An 18,839-nucleotide genomic window follows, 5' to 3' on the forward strand; every position below is an offset into this window, starting at 1 on the left:
AACTTCATGAGGACAGAAATGCAGTTTATTCTAGAAAGCAGAGAAGGATAGAACAGAATAAAGCAGAACGGGACAGGATGGGGCCGAATGGAAGGGGAGGGTGGGAGGAGGGTGGGGAGGGGGTCAGGGAGCTGGGGGAAGCAGCACCTTACAGGCATTAGGGCTTCAGGACAGCACAGGAGCAAACCACGTAAGACCTCTCTTACGGCTCACTTGGCAGTAAGAAGCTGGCTGCCCCTTCTAGAACATGACTTTAAACTAGTGTAACTGAAAATGGGTCACAGGCCCATGTTTACTGAGACTTCCCTTGAGTTTACTAGGTAACTGGAGAGGGGCTAGGGAACACAGGCAGGCTCCCTGAGATGGCGGCTTCTTCCCAGCAAACACAGTAAGAGGAAACAACAGGAAGGCATGGGAACAAGAAAAACACGATCAAATAGGGGGAAGAGGAGGCCCAGAGGCCCTAAAAAATACCTAAGCCAGCTCATTTAGCGGACTGCCAGCCGCAGGGCCCCTCCTTTCCCAAAGGAAGACAGCAGATACTGTCTGATGTTCCTTGTGGCTTGGTCCTTCCCAGATGTTCAATTCTTTGTCAAAGAGAATAAGCTCAGCAAATCCCATAGACAACTATCAGCACCCCATTATAGTAACATGCAATTTAATTTTTCACATAGACGTTGTGGGGAAACCAAAGAAACTATAATGTTTGACTTTGTTTTTAAAAGTAACAACTTCAGGGACTCACTAATCTGTGGAAATCCCTGGGAAGAACTAAAAAGAAAGCAGGTAAGTTAGGCCTGATAATATAACTAATCACAAACTGTAGGCCTACCTAGACTACCAAGTGAGTTCAAGGCCAGTCTGGCCAGAATAGTGTCATAAAAATAAAAGGTAAGTAGAGTGCCAGGGACACAGCTCAGGGTGGAGCACGTGGCCAGCACGTTCAAATCTCAGAGAAAAAGAAACAAAGCCAACACACAGTGAGTAAAGGTGTAACTTTTTTCATGTTAAATATAAATTTTAATTACAAAAACTGTAGTTATTATCAACCTCTGCACATACAGGCATGGCGTACACAGGTGTTATCTGTACACAGAAAGAGTCACTAGGATACGTAACTCTGGCTCATGAACAACGACGACACAAAGAAGGGAGAGGAACGGAGTGAAGAAGCTCATGGGACTCGTCCTTGGTTAACAAGAAGCTAACCGCATCTAAAGCTGACAGGGATATGGGGTGACTCCAGGGCAGCATCTAGAAGTCACAGAGTTTAGACCCAGGACAGCACACTGCCTGTTCTCACTGGAAGCCTGTGCCTTCAGAAGTGTGTACATGGAGCGCACCTCCAGAGAGTATTTAACCACAGCATGGGCGTGAAGCTCTGGTTGAAAATACTTTAGAATGCTGAAGAATTGTTCGCAATCACACCAGCTAGGTTGCAAAATATATACAAATATGCTCACTTATTAACAGCCATTAACTCTGCATGGAAAATTATGATTTCAGTCTCTTCTTTACACTTCTTTTTCAAATTTTATCAGTAAGCATTTACTTAGCTTATAAACCAAAAGCAAACTTTCTTTTTAGCTTGTGTATGTCTATATGTGTTCCTATGTGTGCGTGAGCATGGGAGTGCAAGCACACATGAGTGTTTGCATATGGGGCTAGAGGTTCAAGTCTGGTGTCTTCTTCAGTTACTTTCCACCTTAGATCTTGAGGCGGGGTCTCTCACCAACTGGGCTGCACTGCATCGTCAGCAAGCTCCAGGGATCCTCTGCTCAATACTGAGGCCACAGCTACCCACTGCCAGCCACATCTGGCTTCTACATGGGTTCTGGGGATCCACACCCAGGTTCCTGTTTACCAAAAGAGATCAGAACCCAGAAGAGCTCTCAACAATCTTCTCAGGAACCAGAAGCCAGACTGACTCTGAAGGCTTCCAACTGAGTCCTGGCTCCCACCTACTGCTGGCTTATAGGCATACGCTACCACCACACGCAGTTGTATGAGGCGCTGAGGATTAAGCCAGGGCTTTGTGCATTCTAGACAAGCCCTCTACTAACTGAGCCACATCGCCCACAGAATTCAATAAAATACAGCAGCAGTGAGATTTCTTCCAATTTACAAAACCCTGCTCTTAAATATTAGCAAGGAAGGCTCTTGGTTCAATATTCAGCATCTCAAAAAATAAACAGAGATCATGAAGTCAAGGAAAGCCTAAGGAAGTGCTCCACTGAAGAAAACTAGCATGGTGCACCCAGCACCAACATGCAGGCTAACACTAACAACGGTCTATAACTCCAGTGCAAGAGAATCCAATGTCCTCTTTGGGCACTGCACACACTTGGTGCACAGCAAGCAAAACATTCACACAAATAAAATAAGAATTAAAAAGTTTGAAATCATAAACACAAACATAATTGACACTCATAGAACTGATAGCCGAAGTCTTAAATATATATTTCTATAGCACAGAGAATATCAAGTATTCCTAATTTGTCTTATATATTCTAAAATCAAATCAAAGACAGTCCTGAAATTTGAAAATAAACTTCACCTATAAAAAAGGAATGAAACCTCTAAACAAAATACTAGCATGTGCCCAGCATGGTGGCACACCTGTTACCACTATCTTTGGGGAACAGAAGCAGAAGGATGGAGAGTTCAAGTCCAGCCTGCACTACACAGTAAGCCCGGCCTCACGAAGGAGTCAGGGGAGGGGGAGCAGTAGTAGTCCGGGTGTGGTGGCATGCACCTCAGAGACAGTCTACACGAGTCCCCGGCTAGGTATAACTCAAAAATAAAAGAGGGGGAGTCTATTCTTTATACTTATTCAGATATGGTACATTAAAATAAGGAATATTAGGGGATGAAGGGATGGTTCGATGGTGAAGAGCACTTGCTGGTCTTGCAAAAGACTCAGGCTAGATTCCCAGTACCCACATGGTAGCTCACAACCATTTCTAACTCCAGTTCTAAGGGATACAATGACCTCTTCCAGCTTCTGAGGGAACCAGGCACAAACAGACAAGCACTCAGGCACAACAGGAATATACATAAAACAATAAAAATATTTTTAAATTAGAATTAGGGGCTATTTCTAGAACTTGTCCTCTCAGCCTTTTAAGATATCTAAGTCTTACAAAAAGTTATTTGCAAAATTAGCATGATTTTTTTTTCTTTCTTTCTTTCTTTTTTTCCCAAGGCAGGGTTTCCCTATGTAGCCGTGGCTGTCCTGGACTCACTTTGCAGACCAGACTGGCCTTGAACTCACAGAGATTCCCCTGTCTCTGCCTCCCTGAGTGCTGGAGTTACAGGCATGCACCACCCTGCCCAGCTAGCATGATGTTCTTAAACACTACTCAATATAAACACATGAAGGAAACATACCTATATTTTCTTCACATATAAAAATACTGCTCTAACATGTATCAAACAGTAGCCAGCCAGAGCTTAATTCTATAGCCCAGTGTTCTAGCGTCACCATGGCATACACACTGATTAGCCGAAGGTTCCGTGTTGTGCCGTATTATATAGTATACTTTTTACACTGTAGTTTCACTTGTCTGATGACATGATCACTATCCAGTTCTCTAAAGTAACATCACAGACTCTGTGGCTGCAGCTCAGTAGTGTAGCCCTTGCCTATTGCCAGTGCTACAGAGGCTCTAGGATCAGTTCCTAGCTCCATCAATATAAGTAAATGTTTAAAAGGCAACAGTTGCAAAGCCTCTGAAATTATTACCCTTTCTTGTGTTCCTTTGAGTCCTGTTTCCAGTGCAGCTTCCGGTAACACTGTGCTTTTTTAAACTCACCCTTCTGGTGAGTTAAAGTACAACTGAATTTCGCTTAGCTTATTTTATTTACTTCTTCCGAAAAGACTTGAAGGGATGCAATGAGCTTAAACGTGAAGCAGCGTGACAGTACCTCACAGTGCTGGCGAGAAGCCTGGATCTCACATTCATACTTGTTCTTCACAGACTCTAAGCAGAGCTCTCTATAGATTCCTGCAACCAAGCACAGTGACTCTGGTTACGCTGACAGTAAAGCTGGGGTCACCAGTACTTCCCTATAGTCTGTGTCCGCCACAGTTCATAAGGGGACTCAGTAAGACAGTCACAAATGATTCCAACTTTATCCTAAAACAAAAAAAGCAAAACGCTTATCAAAGAAGATGAAAAATTAAGAGTTTGCGAACTAGGAAGAAACCACAGAGCTACTTTTTGCTCCTACCTCATACTCCCAAGAATATTGCTAAACGTTCACTAGAGAATGAACAAAACACAAAGCACAGTCCTTTCCTCCTCAGAGCTCTCCTGACAGGAAGGGAGACAGGCAATAAACTCTGGCTCTATCATGGGATACTTTACTCCGTCAAAACCACTGTGTCCAAACTATTCTCATCAGAATCAAAAGCTTCGCGGGAGGACTAACAGTGTAAACAGGCAGTACACGCGGAGCACGGAGAGCACTCCCAACAGGCAGATGCCCAACACTACTCTTGCAGGGTAATGTGGGCAGCATGGCCTGCGCAGGAGCCCTGCAGAAGGCAAGCACACACCCTACATGTGCATACTCAGGGCCAAGCCACAAGTGGCCTAGGGATGTCACCATCTGTCTGTGCAGTCAGGGCAGCTGGCAGACACCTGGACTTATGCCATCTCCATACAACACCACAAAATCAAACTGTCACGAAGTGTACAAACGTCACACATTCCTACCTGCTACGTTTGTGCGAATCTGCATATTTTCTTGTAGAGTTGCCAGTGGTTCCAAATACTCTGGTGCTTTTCCAGCTATGACTTCTTGGAGTTTTGCATCCACCTGACTTAACCGTTCTTTGTAAAGTCTTAACAAAGCAAAAATCAAGACATTAATTAAAATCTCCCAACAAAGGCAAGCAACTTTGTTGCAATAGCCTATCAACCATATTCTTGCCTTGACTGCAATGAGAAAGTGCACTTATATACACCGTAAAATTAGGGATCATCCCAGAGTTTGTTTAAATCACTATTATTCTTTAGTCACAACGAAAAATGCAATTAACATTCGAGCCCAGTGGCCTTTGTCTCTCGTCTAAAGTGACTGGGGAAGGGGAGTGAGGTAAGAGGATGAAATGGACTGGGCAACACAGCAAGAACCAGCTTGAAAAAATAAAAGAAAAAACTTGAAAAACTCTGGGACTCACAACTTGTTTTAGTTGAACAATAATAAATCAACTCTAAAAGAAAAGTTTAGACACTGAGCTTTAAAACAAACAAAAACTAAACAAAACAAAACAAAAAAAGGAAAGCCAGGCACAGTGGCACATGCCTGTAATCCCAGCACTCAGGGAGGCAGAATTAGGCGGATCTCTGTGAGTTCCCCGCCAGCCTGGTCTACAAAGCAAGCCCAGGACAGCCAGGGCTACACAGAGAAACCCTGTCTTGAAAAAGACAAACAAAAAAACCCATCTTACCTGAAAAAGCACAGCCTATATTCAACCCATTTAATTTAATCTGTTGTTTCTGGTATTTCGAGCCAGGACTCACTGTATAACCCAGGCTAGTCTAAAACTCACTATGTAGCCCAGGCTAGTCTTCAACTCACAAAGGTCCTGCCTCAACTTCCTGAGTGCTAAGATTACAAGTGAGAGTGACTATGCATGGCTCCTATTTAGTGTTTAAAAAACAAAGAAGGAGCAGCCCTGATGTGGGGAGGGAGCGCATTATAGAGCCCATAAGCTGGTATACACAACTCAACTGTAAAGGAATAAAGTGCATTATAGAGCCCATAAGCTGGTATACACAACTCAACTGTAAATGAATAAAGTGAAATAAGATGAGTTACTGGATGAAGCACAGCACCACACAAGCCTAGACTTTGGATGATGGAAGCAGAAAAGGCCTATGTTTGGGACCATCCTGGACGATATAATGGGTTCTGCATAGCCTGGACTAAAATGTAATAAACTATTTAAAAAATATAATAAGTCAGTTGTGGTAGCACACTCTGGTAGGATATGCTAAAAAGGCAGAAGCTGGAGGGCAGCCTGGGCTACACCTTAGGGCCAGTAAGGCAGCTCAGTGGGAAAGGCCTTTACTGCCAAAACTGATGACCTGAGTTTGATCCCCAGAAACCAACAGGGCAGGAAGAGAGAACTGACTCCTGCCACTTTTCCTGACAGGCACTATGGCACAAGTATACTATGCATACATATGCATTCGTACATATGAGCACATGCAAATAAACAAAGACCAGAGGATCCACATTCAAATCCTAGCACCCACATGGTGGCTACCAACCACCCTTAACTCCAGCCTGAGATTTGATGCCCTCTTATGGCAATCACAGGCATTGCACACACATGGTACACAGACACAAACGCAGGTAAAACAGGCATATACATAAACTAATATACATATATAATAAAATCTAAGCAAGTAAACAAATGCATTTAAAGGGGATGAAATGAAAAATGGGCAAAGGGTCTCTATTGCCCCTACTTATAAATCTGCTTATAGATACTGTAAAAAAGAGAAAAGAGGGGAGTACCTTAATTTGGAGTGAGAATGTATCCCAGCACTATAATACTTACCTAGAATCTACAAGGCATGGGGTTCAACCATCAATAGCAAGAGAAAAAAAAAATCTTTACCACTTATGTAATAGTTGGATTATGAGTTTTGTTTTTTTTTTTTTTTTTTTTTTTTTTTTTTGGGTTTTTTGAGACAGGGTCTCTGTGTTAGCCTTGACACTTTATTTATTTATTTATTTATTTATTTATTTATTTATTTTTAAAGAACCCCACCATACAGGGTTTATAAACAAGAAACAGGAAATCCTACTGTTTTTAAGAAGAAACTTTATACTGTTATACTTCACGAAACGAACTATCTTTTCTGGTTTTATGGTTCTAGGGCTGGAGAGTTGGAGGGCTGTCTGCTCTTGCAGAGGTTCTGAATTTAATTCCTAGCCATCACATGGTGGCTCACAACCATCTATACTGTGATCTGATGCCCTCTCCTGGCCTGCAGGTGTACATGCAGGCAGAACACTGTATACATTAATAATAAATCTTTAAAAAAAAAAAAAAAAGACTGTTCTAAAAAAATTCAAAGGAGATTGACAATTTATTTTGTAAGTTCTTTTTATTCCATTCATTACTTTTATTACAGGCAACATGAATGCATACATACATATATACATACATGTGTATATGTATAACATATGTACACATTGTATACAACATGTTACGTTGGAAGATGGCTTGCTTATTCTGAATTCAAAACAGCCCATGATGGGTGAATCTGCTCTCCCAGATGACCTGAGTTTGGTTCCCAGGACCCCAGCTACTCATGTCAAGTGGCTCACAACCACCTGTAACTCAGCCCCGGGGAATCCAACTTCTGACCTGCAGGGCACCTACACTCTCATGTATGCATACCCATCCCCCAGTCACATCCCTGCTCACACATACACATAATTAAAAATTATTCTTTAAAAACATAAAAACCGCTGGGCATGGTGGCACACGCCTTTAATCCAACACTCGGGATGCAGAGGCAGGAGGATCGCTGTGAGTTCGAGGACAGCCTGGTCTACAAAGTAAGTCCAGGACAGCCAAGGCTACACAGAGAAACTCTGTCTCAGAAGAAAAAAAAAAAACCATAAAAACCACAAATGTGCTTCCTCTTTGCCAGAATACTACTACATGGACTCTCTACGTTGTTCAAATAAACTCACAATAATTTTAACCTAAAATTTAACAATAGAAATCTTTTTTGGTTTTTTTTTTTAGGCATTTTGCTATGTGGCTCAGGTTGACCTGGAATGGGCAACTCTCCAGCCTCTGCCTCTCAAGAGTTGAAATTACAAACATGATACCAAACATGCTGCAATAATGTCAAACTGTAAACAGAAATATGTATGTGCTTCAGAGCCAGAACTATAAACTTCGTACTGTCTAAGATATTGAACTAGCAGGAAATAAGGCCCGTCTCTGACAGCAAAGAGAGCCAAGGGAAGTGGCATAAGCCAGCGTGATACGGTGAACAAGGCAGCCTCGTCCCAGCCTGCTAATTCTGCTCTATCTAGTCTATATCCTCTTGAGCCTTGAGGCCTTCACCAAGCATGATGGTGGACACTCGCCACCCCAGTGCTGGGGAGCTCGAGGTAGCAGAATTCAACTTTGAGGCCAGGCGAGGCAAGATAGTAAGATTCAGTCTCGAGGTCTGTTAGTCGGGTCTTCCACAGCTATGATAAAGCACCATCACCAAATGCGCCCTAAGAAAGAAAGGGTTTGTTTCATCTCACAGCTTGTAGCCCATCATCCAGGGAAGTCAGAGCAGCAACTCCAGGGATCCACCTGGAGACAGGAACCAACGCAGAGCACACAGAGAGGGCTCAGCCGGTAAGAGCACTGGCTGCTCTTCGAGAGGCCAGGGACTTGATTGCCAGCACCCACACAGCAGCTCAGATACCCGTAACTGCAGTGCCAGGGAAGCCAGTGGACTCTTTTGGTCTCCATATGCATGTGATGCACAGACATACACGCATGCAAAACACACATACGCAAAGAACAGTTTTTAAAAATGTATTTAAAAAGACAAGGCAACGCAGAGCCCACACTCTTCATCATGTCACAGTCGCTCCAGAGCAGAGTGCCGCCAGGGGAATGCACACATATGTCACAGTCGCTCCAGAGCAGAGTGCCGTCAGGGGAATGCACACATGTCACAGTCGCTCCAGAGCAGAGTGCCGTCAGGGGAATGCACACATATGTCACAGTCGCTCCAGAGCAGAGTGCCGTCAGGGGAATGCACACATATGTCACAGTCGCTCCAGAGCAGAGTGCCGTCAGGGGAATGCACACATATGTCACAGTCGCTCCAGAGCAGAGTGCCGTCAGGGGAATGCACACATATGTCACAGTCGCTCCAGAGCAGAGTGCCGTCAGGGGAATGCACACGTATGTCACAGTCGCTCCAGAGCAGAGTGCCATCAGGGGAATGCACACATATGTCACAGTCGCTCCAGAGCAGAGTGCCATCAGGGGAATGCACACATATGTCACAGTCGCTCCAGAGCAGAGTGCCGTCAGGGGAATGCACACATGTCACAGTCGCTCCAGAGCAGAGTGCCATCAGGGGAATGCACACATATGTCACAGTCGCTCCAGAGCAGAGTGCCGTCAGGGGAATGCACACATGTCACAGTCGCTCCAGAGCAGAGTGCCATCAGGGGAATGCACACATATGTCACAGTCGCTCCAGAGAAAGTGCCATCAGGGGAATGCACACATGTCACAGTCGCTCCAGAGCAGAGTGCCGCCAGGGGAATGCACACGTATGTCACAGTCGCTCCAGAGCAGAGTGCCATCAGGGGAATGCACACATATGTCACAGTCACTCCAGAGCAGAGTGCCGCCAGGGGAATGCACACATATGTCACAGTCGCTCCAGAGCAGAGTGCCGCCAGGGGAATGCACACGTATGTCACAGTCGCTCCAGAGCAGAGTGCCGCCAGGGGAATGCACACGTATGTCACAGTCGCTCCAGAGCAGAGTGCCATCAGGGGAATGCACACATATGTCACAGTCACTCCAGAGCAGAGTGCCGCCAGGGGAATGCACACATATGTCACAGTCGCTCCAGAGCAGAGTGCCGCCAGGGGAATGCACACGTATGTCACAGTCGCTCCAGAGCAGAGTGCCGCCAGGGGAATGCACACGTATGTCACAGTCGCTCCAGAGCAGAGTGCCGTCAGGGGAATGCACACGTATGTCACAGTCGCTCCAGAGCAGAGTGCCGTCAGGGGAATGCACACATATGTCACAGTCGCTCCAGAGCAGTGCCGTCACACAGAACATTAGAAGCAGAAGGCCTAACTTCATCTACCACTTGATAAGCTACGGGAAGGAAGAAACCTCTCTGAGTATCAATTTCTCCATGTAACGTAACGTGGAAGTAAGGCAGCTCTGCAGAGCCGTCCCAGTAACACACTCAGCAACACAGATGAAAGAAACAGTCCATCTAATTACCAAATGGGAAACTGGAGGACAATACTCTATTTTATTCTCAAAATTTAAAAAACGGTATCTCAGCTGGACCTGGTGGCACAGAGCTGTAAACCCAGATATACCGGAGGCTGGGTCAGAAGACGCATGAAGACCTGCCTGAGCTACAAGGTGAGTTCAAGGCCAGCCTGGGCAACTTATAAAACCCTGTCTCAAAAGGAAAAGGAAAAAGGGGGTGGGGGTCTAGGGATATAGGTCAGTGGCAGAGCACTTGATACCAGAGAGGGGGGGAATCTTTAGCTGATTATTTAACAAAGATACAAATAAATGCAGATTAGAACCAAGTGTGAAGCAATGGAGACACCCCAACTCACCAATAACCACACACAAGTCATCTAATCTTTTCTAGCCCCCCAAAGCTTACGTGCCTTAAAACTCTGAGTAGTTAAAGAGGCCTCCAGCGAGGAAACAACACTGATGCCTCCTTCAAATCACATCAGCCCATAAAGCACAAACAGGAGCAGAGCGAAGACGATGTAATCGCCCCTGCGGCTAGTAAAACCAACACACTCGTGAGCGGCCCTCTCCAGTTAGCACTTACTGGTCTTTGAGATCTGTAAACTGCTTCTCAAGATTGGACATTTCATCTAGGCATTCCATCCTTCTCCTTTCACAGTCTTCATCATCCATTTCTATCAATAAAAACAAAAGGAAACATCAATGATAACACTTCAAGGCCGGCCTGGAGGCACACACTTGTGATCCCAGCGTCTGGGAGGGTCAGGAAGGGGATTAGGAGCTTAAGGCTAACTACGACTATGTGCTACACAGCCAGTTTGAGGCCAGCCTGGGACATATGAGACCCAGTCTCAAAAAACAAAAAGAAACTAAGACAAAACTTTCAAATATATCTGAGGTTAGTCCAAACAGGAAAAAAAAAAGTTTAAATTGGACATCCAAGGTCTATATTAACTCTTAAAGGAAAATAAACAATTCCTTTTAAAATTTATTTATTATGTATACAATGTTCTGCCTGCATGCATGTCTGCACACCAGAAGAGGGCACCAGATTTCATTATAGATGATTATGAGCCACCATGTGGTTGCTGGGAATTGAACATAGGACCTTTGAAAGAGCAGCCAGTGTTCTTAACTTCTGAGTCATCTCTCTGGCCCCCAATAAACAATTTTCTTCCATTTTTTTTTTTCAGACAGGGTTTCTCTGTGTAGCCTTGGCTGTCCTGGACTCGCTTTGTGGACCAGGCTGGCCTCGAACTCACAGCGATCCACCTGCCTCTGCCTCTCAAGTGCTGGGATTACAGGCGTGTGCCACCACTGCCCAGATCAATAAACAATTCTTATCCAAAATAATCATTACAGTAGAATTAATTTAATGTCAGAATAGTTAAAGCTCCAGGCATCTCTAGAGCTTCTATTGTTTACCCATTTTCCAATCTTATAGGACCCTGAAAGCCATGAATGAAGTACTAAAGTCAATGAAGTAATTAACCTTCTTTGATTTTACACTAATTCTTGAGAATTCAGTACAAAAAACGACTATATTCAAAAAAGGTCAGTATTACTTTTAAAAATCACATTTGGACTTCTCTCTTCACAACTAAAGCATGTCAGCTGTGGTGTACAGTGACTGAATTCCCATCATTTGAAAAGGCTGGAGAAATGATGAGGGTTCAAAGTCAGCCTGGGCTGAAGAAAAACGAAACAACGACGACAAAAACACAAAAACAGAACAGAGCTGAAAGATGTCTCAGAAGCTAAGTGTGAAGTGGATCCCGCTCTGCTCTTACTGAGGACCCAAGCTCAGTTCTCAGAATTCATGCCATGGCTCAGAGCCGCCTGTAACTCCAGGTTCAGGGGCATCTGATGCCCCTCCTACCTCTAAACACACCATGAACATTCACATGATTTAATTTTTTTTAATCTTAAAAATAAATTACAGGTGGAAGAGGAGCCACATGGCTGATTATCCCATCACATAAAACAAAAAACAAAAACAAAACAAAAAATAATAATAGTTGGCAGCATGGTAGTGCATGTCTTTGATTCTAGCACTTGGAAGCAGAGGCAGGCAGATCTGAGGTGGAGGCCAGGCTGGTCTACACAGGGAGTTCCGGGCCAGCCAAGGCTGCATAGTGAGACTTTGTCTCAAGAACAAAAAGCAAACCAACCGCATTACATTTATGGAATCTGGGACTGCCACTCACCCTCTCACTGTTCCCTGTCTCCAGATTACTGTCAGTCAACAAAAAAGAACAAATAAGGAGAAAGATAAGCCAACTTTTAAAGACAGCAACTATTAATTACCAGTCTGCCCTATTTTCACCTCTTCTGGTTTTACATCATATAAATGCAAAATATCTGAGGTATAAGTTGATCTACATCTTGATCTTCATCAAATAAAGGTCAAACTATAGTGGGGTGGTGATAGCACTCCCCTTTAATCCCAGCACTCTGGGGAAGCAGAGGCAGGCAGATCTCTGAGTTTGAGGCCAGCCTATTCTACAAAGTGAGTCTAGGACAGCCAAGGCTATACAGAGAAACACTGTCTCGAAAACAAAACAAAACAACAACAAAAAGGTCAAAGTGTGAGAAAGAAAGTTGCAACACGTACAGTTATTTTCATATAACAAGGAAGTAGATAATGGTAATTTTCTAAAACAAATGTAAAATATTTCTGCCTCTTCACAGCTTACTCTGTTGCTCTTTAAAACTCAGTCCCTGACCAGAGACATACCTCAGGGGTACAGCACGTGCCCAAGCTACTTAAGGCCCAGGGTTTGACAGGGAGCAGGAGGGACATGGTAGGGACACATGATCACACACTCAACACTTGGTTCCTCAAATTTTCTTAACTTCTGTAGAAAGTTTCTGTGCTCACAGGATCTGCTCAGTACCAAGGTTTGGGAGGAAAAGCTGGGATGTGTCATAGGCAAGATGTATTATGATCTTTGTAATTATTTCCTAGGATGAGATTTTTTTTGGGAACAGGTTAAAAATCACAACAACCTAAACAAACATTCAAAGGGGAATTATAACCTATACAATTTGATGAGAACCTGGCTCCCGTTAAAACCCAAGAACACAAGCTAGAGAGATGGCTCAGGGATTCTGAGCACACTGTTCTTGCAGAGAACCAGAGCTGGGTTCCCAGCACCCACACTAGGTGGCTCACAACCACTTGTAACTCTAGCTTGAGGAGATCCAATGCCCTCTTTTGGACTCCGTGGGTACCTTCACTCACACACTCACACACTCACACACACAAACACATGCATATACACCTAGGCAGATGACTTCCGAATTAGACCTCTCATCCCTGATGAGAGCCAGGGCCACATTTCTATCTGTCGGTTCGGACAGTCTTACATAAACAGACTGTACCCTCAACATAAATATGCTCAACATATTTTATCTTCCAGCTTCAATTGCAGTATTTTGTTTTTCCATTAGTGCTGACACACGCACACCTCTCCTTGTATCTGAGCTTTCGTCTTACCTTCACTCCTAAAGTTGTATTCAATTTCTGCTTTTTCCTTCTTTGAACTCTTTCACAGGCACAGCATTCTTTGCCTTTCCAAGCTTGTTGGTCTCCCAACCAAACTGGTTTTCTCATTCTTCAGCAAGCTTTGAACTCTGGCCTTTGCACTTTTTCTTACATTCCTTCTCCCATATGAACTTTCTGCCTTTCCTATCCCAACCCAAACTCTTCAAAACTGGGCAGTCCCACTTTCAGCTAAACGTGCTGACCACTCAATCCTGGAAGCACTTTCCCTGTCCCTGAATTCCTACCACATTATTTACATTCAATCGTTTATTCCGAAACTTAATCAAGTAGTTTTTAGACGTTTTTTATTAATTTTTTGAACATAGTCACTGCCCCTCCCCCAGCTCCTCCAGCTCCACCCCATCTCCCTACCCACCCAACTTTAAGTTCTTTACTTTTTCTTTTCTTTTCTTTTTCCTTTTTTTTTTTTTGCAAAACCAAGGAGTTCAATTTGTTTTGCCTAACTACTCTTGGGTTGGAGGCAGCCCTGGTGTGTGGCTGACCTACCAGAGGGCATGCTATTAAAGAAAACTGACTCTCCCAAAAGCTAACAAATATGGCAGCTCCCCTGCTAGTGATGGAACTTGATGCCCACCTCCACCTCTCCATACTAGGATTTTTTTTTTCTGGATTGAGCCTGCCCAGGTCTTGTGCACACTGTCACAACTGCCGTGAGTTCCTATGTTCAGCTGCCCTGTCCAGTGAGAACACTGTTCTTCAACTGAGAGACGATAATGTAACTACATATTTAGACCTCGTGCTTAGTAGTGCCCAATACTGAGCAAAAGGTCCCCATAAATACTGACTTTTGGAAGGCTGACTTACTGACACTGCATTCTCCCATGGAGAAGTGCACTCTGCAAGGCAAACCTGAAAAAAAGGTGTGGAGCGATAACGCACTGTCATTAGCCTATTATCAATGCTTCCCTTTACAGGGCCAAAACCAGGATTAGACAAAGAAGGCATTCTTTATCAAACGGTCAGAGAAGGGCCCAGGAAGTCACAGTTCAATTCGCTTTTGAATGACATTATTAAAATTTTACACGATTTATTTGTAGTGTTAATCTACCTCCCGCATCAAAAGACATCAAATATAAGGGGTCAGAAACAGCCCAAAGTCACAAAATAATGAACGCTCGAGAATTCTGGAAATGTCAATAGTGCCTACATAGTCTAGGTTAAAAACCGATAACGATTCAGAATTGTCCCCAGGCTGGTCCCTTCTTAGTGTTGAAAACTTTAGGACCTACTATGAACCGCATAGTTGCCAAGTCAGTCCCCTGAAGAGCACCGATGACAGTACCAGTGACAGGCTGGCCTAAAAGGGAAGGTTAATGAGTTTCAAGCCCGGCAAGGACCAAGGCAAATCTATCCGCAGCCCACACACACACACACACGCTGACAAGCCTGGCAGAGACTGGTTTGAGCAAAGGGACATTTCCAGATCTCCCAAACTAGCCAGTGGGACATTCCACTCCAGGCTCAGTAGCCACAAGGCACTGCCAGATGTCCCTAGGACGGGGCCCCACGGTGGACAGAACCGCCTCGGGGCGACACAAGCCCGAGCTCGCCCAGTCCACCGGGAGCCCGAGCTGGAGCCCGCGGCGCCCCGCAGCTCGGGGTGCCGGAGGCCGAGCCAGTCCCCGCCCCTTCCCCCGTCTCCCCGCCCCGCGCTCGCAGCAGGACGCGCCGCCCGGCGTGAGCACCGCGGCCTGTCGCGCGCCGGGCGCAGGGGACCTGGCATCCCCGCCCAGCTGGGTCGCGCACCTGAGCTGTCCCCATCCTCCGAGACCGACGAGCTCTCGGTGTCCTCGTCTTCGGAGCTGCTCCCCTCGTTCTCCGCGTAGTCCACCTCCATCTCATCGTGGTGATTCGTCTCCTTCTTATCCCCTCGGGAATGGACCGGCATTTTCCAGCCGCGCCGTCGCTTCCCACTCCCGGCTCCCAGCCCGGCCACTGCCGCTTCAGTGAAGGGCGCGCCGAACGCCCCGACCCACCCGGCCGCCGAGCTTCGCTCCGAAACCCTGGACTCCTCCCCACCCCCGGCCCCGGCCTCACAACCTAACCCACAAGCGGTGCGCTGCGAGCCCTGCCATTGGCCAAGGCTGTCCCAGAGCTGGGGGCGTGGCTTGGCATTCATGCGTATGATTGGTTGCCGTGATTACGGCACGGCCTTCCCGAGTATTTCGGGAGTTGTAGTCCTCAGGCCTCAGCGCTTCAGGGGCTGTGGGCTTCTGAGATCCAGCTGCCTGAATCACTTCTAACTTCGGACTTCAAGTCCCACAAGGCAGGAAAGCTGACATACTGGAACGCAGTTTATAAACTAAACAGAAACAGATTGTGCAGGTTTGGTCGGTGCTTATCCTTTTCCCGCCAAGTGGTTGTCTGATCTGCCTGGCTATGTGAAAATGATGTGAAAAGGTCCTTTGCCTGAAAGTCTTTGCATACTGTTTGAACCTAGAGAGCTGCAGAATCATCTCTTCTACATTAGTAGTAACTTTATCACTGCGATTAAACTATTGAATTTGTATGTGTAAAAAATTTTAATTGTTCTTGAAATATTTATGACCAAAAATACAGAAGGGAAGGAAATTGTATCTTGGTATTTCGACCTAGCAGTTTTGTGTTTTTTAAAGTGAAAGATGCCACCAGTTGATTTAATTTAAGGTTCCAATGAAAAATACACATTTGACTTAAGAAGATCTCTCTCTCTCTCTCTCTCTCTCTCTCTCTCTCTCTCTCTCTCTCTCTCTCTCTCTCTCTCTCTCTCTCTCTCTCTTCCCAAGGACAGGATACATAGACAAGTAGGGCTCAGTAACTACCATGATAGTTGTAACTCATACATTGTAACTTACACTCTATGTCAGGTTGTCTTGGTAAATTCATTGCATGGATTAGATGAGTCACAGCCCTAAAGAAGGAGTCCGTGTTATGTACATTTTGTAAACAAGGAAATCACTTCCAGACAAATCTTAAAACTATCTAAAAGATGAGAGTTAGGAACTTGCCTGTATCTCTATTTGGAAGGAAGAGGGTCAAGGTCACAAGTACAAAACTGTCCTCAGCTACAGCCCAGAGTTTGAAGCCAGCACTGTCTATCTGAGACAAAAGAAGTAAAAAAAAACTGTATTTTACTATTCCTAAGGATTTCCCATTCCTAAGTAATTTACTCCTGAAAGACGTTTCACAGAATGAACTAGAGAGATAGCTCGGCACTAGAGACCATGCTCTGCTCTCACAGGGGACCAGAGTTTGATCCCTAGCACCACAGCAAGCCTCACGTACACATACCTGCACACAGACGCATATGTAAACTTAATAACTTTTTTTAAAAAAAATCTTAACATGTTTTTTAGAGGCTGGAGGGATGGGTCAGGGATTAAGAGTACTTCTTCTTGCAGAGGACCTGGGTTCGGTTCCCAGCACCCACAACTATCCATAGCTCCATTTTTGAAGGAGCCTATACCTTCTGACCTCTGTGGACTTCGGTGCATGCACATGGTTCACACACATACATGCAGGCAAAACACTAAGACACATAAAATTAATTACATCTAAAATAAAAAACCTTTAAATATTCTTTTCATAGAACACAGTGCACCACACAGCGTTTCTTCCTCAGAAATGAGATCCAAAGGCATTGGACCACATGTGATATCAACGCCCAATCATAACTGCATTGAAAGTTAGAGTTGTAATTTTTCTTTGCTTTTGGCTTTGGTTTTTGGTTTTTGGAGACAGTTTTCTCTGTGTAACAGCCCTGGCTGTCCTGGACTTGCTTTGTAGACCAGGCTGGGCTCGAACTCACAAAGATCCACCTGCCTCTGCCTCCCTGAGTACTGGGATAGATTTGTAGTTTAACGACAGACAACATTTCAACAGCTGTCCATTTCATGCATGGTAAAAATCCAAGTTAGAGATGTCTATAATTTTGTCAGTCAATCTATTCTATCACTTCTAGATAAAATCTGAAGGGGGAAAAGCTCTCTTTATGGTTGCTAAGCACATGAACTGGTTCTCCCATTTCTTTACACATTCAATTCTCTTCACAAGCCCCTCCCTCTCCCTTTCTTTTTCAAAGCCTCTTTGTTGAAAACTTGCGCCACCACCAGCATCTCCACCATCCCATATGCTCTTGTGTACTATGCCGGGTTATGGCTCTGCTCTGGACTTGTCCTACTATGCCGGGTTATGGCTCTGCTCTGGACTTGTCCTACTATGCCGGGTTATGGCTCTGCTCTGGACTTGTCCTACTATGCCGGGTTATGGCTCTGCTCTGGACTTGGCAATACTGTCCTCTCCCCCCCGCCCCGCCCCCCGCCTGTATTCAGCCAGTGTGAGTCACTTTTAGAATTTAGTTCCTTGAGAACAGGGTTGTTTTAGTCAAGTATGAAAATATAAGGCGCGTGGGCTGCTGCTATGTTACAACCAGCTAGTTGTTAGGTTCTGAGAATCTTAGCCTGAGAATATCAAGCCTTCCAATTTTCAAGAGAAACTAAACTTGGGACTTCTGTGTGGAATGCCAAGACACAAACGCTGTCTCAGATGAAGTGTTTGTTTTGTTATGAGCATGTTTGTTGGACCTCATTCTTGAGAAAGAAATGTTGTGTGATGCTGGCCTCGAACTCACAGTGTTGCCCCCTCTTCCTGAGAGCTGGGGTAGCACTATGCACCAACGCTGCAGGCCCTAAGGTCTGTTTCTTAAATGCAGATCAAATAAAATCAGCTGTGGGCAAAGTCACTGGCTCCAGTTAATCTTGTATCAATAACCAGAGAATGTGTCCTAAATAGTGCTGAGGTTTCAGGTTGCGACATATGTCTTGCACTGGCTTTTTGTTTTTTGTTTTTGTTTTTAAGTTTTTATTTATTTATTGTGTGTACAATGTTCTCCCAGAATGTACACCTGCGTACCACAAGAGGGCACCAGATCTCATTAGGGATGGTTGTGAGCCACCATGTGGTTGGTGGGAATTGAACTTAGGACCTTTGGAAGAGCATCCAATGCTCCTAACCTCTGAGCCATCTCTCCAGCCCATGCATTGCACTGTTAACATGCTTTAAATAACTCAGTCCATTTAGTCTCTATAACAAATGAGTCAATCTTACAGATGAGGAAACTGAGGCAAGGCCAAACAGGTAGTAAATAACAGGTGTCAGATTTGAACATTAGGGAGTGTGATATCAGAGCTTGCATATACTCTCTTGGCGTAAGTTGTCCTCGAGCAGGTGCTGCCTGTTTCTGCTGTTCAGAGATAAGCGGAAGGAGCAAGGCATGGT

At 44.8% G+C, this 18,839-nt stretch overlaps 1 protein-coding gene across 3 annotated transcripts in view; it reads right to left on the minus strand.

Annotated features, from left to right (window-relative positions):
• The window catches only part of BRMS1L (BRMS1 like transcriptional repressor), a 29,770-nt gene extending 14,142 nt beyond the window's left edge, over positions 1-15,628 (minus strand). The window contains exons 1-4 of one of the 3 annotated variants that reach the window (XM_084792363.1): positions 15,330-15,627; positions 10,599-10,689; positions 4,722-4,849; positions 3,928-4,007 (exon numbers count right to left, since the gene is read on the minus strand). In XM_084792363.1, coding sequence (XP_084648489.1) covers positions 3,928-4,007; positions 4,722-4,849; positions 10,599-10,689; positions 15,330-15,471 — 441 coding nt within the window. In that variant the 5' untranslated portion in view covers positions 15,472-15,627. Of the gene's footprint in view, positions 1-3,927; positions 4,008-4,721; positions 4,850-10,598; positions 10,690-12,752; positions 12,797-15,329 lie in introns of those variants that run through there. The other 2 variants (XM_084792365.1, XM_084792364.1) reach the window with 2 other exon arrangements.
• Positions 15,629-18,839: the final 3,211 nt, after the last annotated feature.

Source organism: Acomys minous, assembly GCF_964271855.1.
Source record: "Acomys minous genome assembly, chromosome: 8".
Taxonomy (NCBI): domain Eukaryota; kingdom Metazoa; phylum Chordata; class Mammalia; order Rodentia; family Muridae; genus Acomys; species Acomys minous.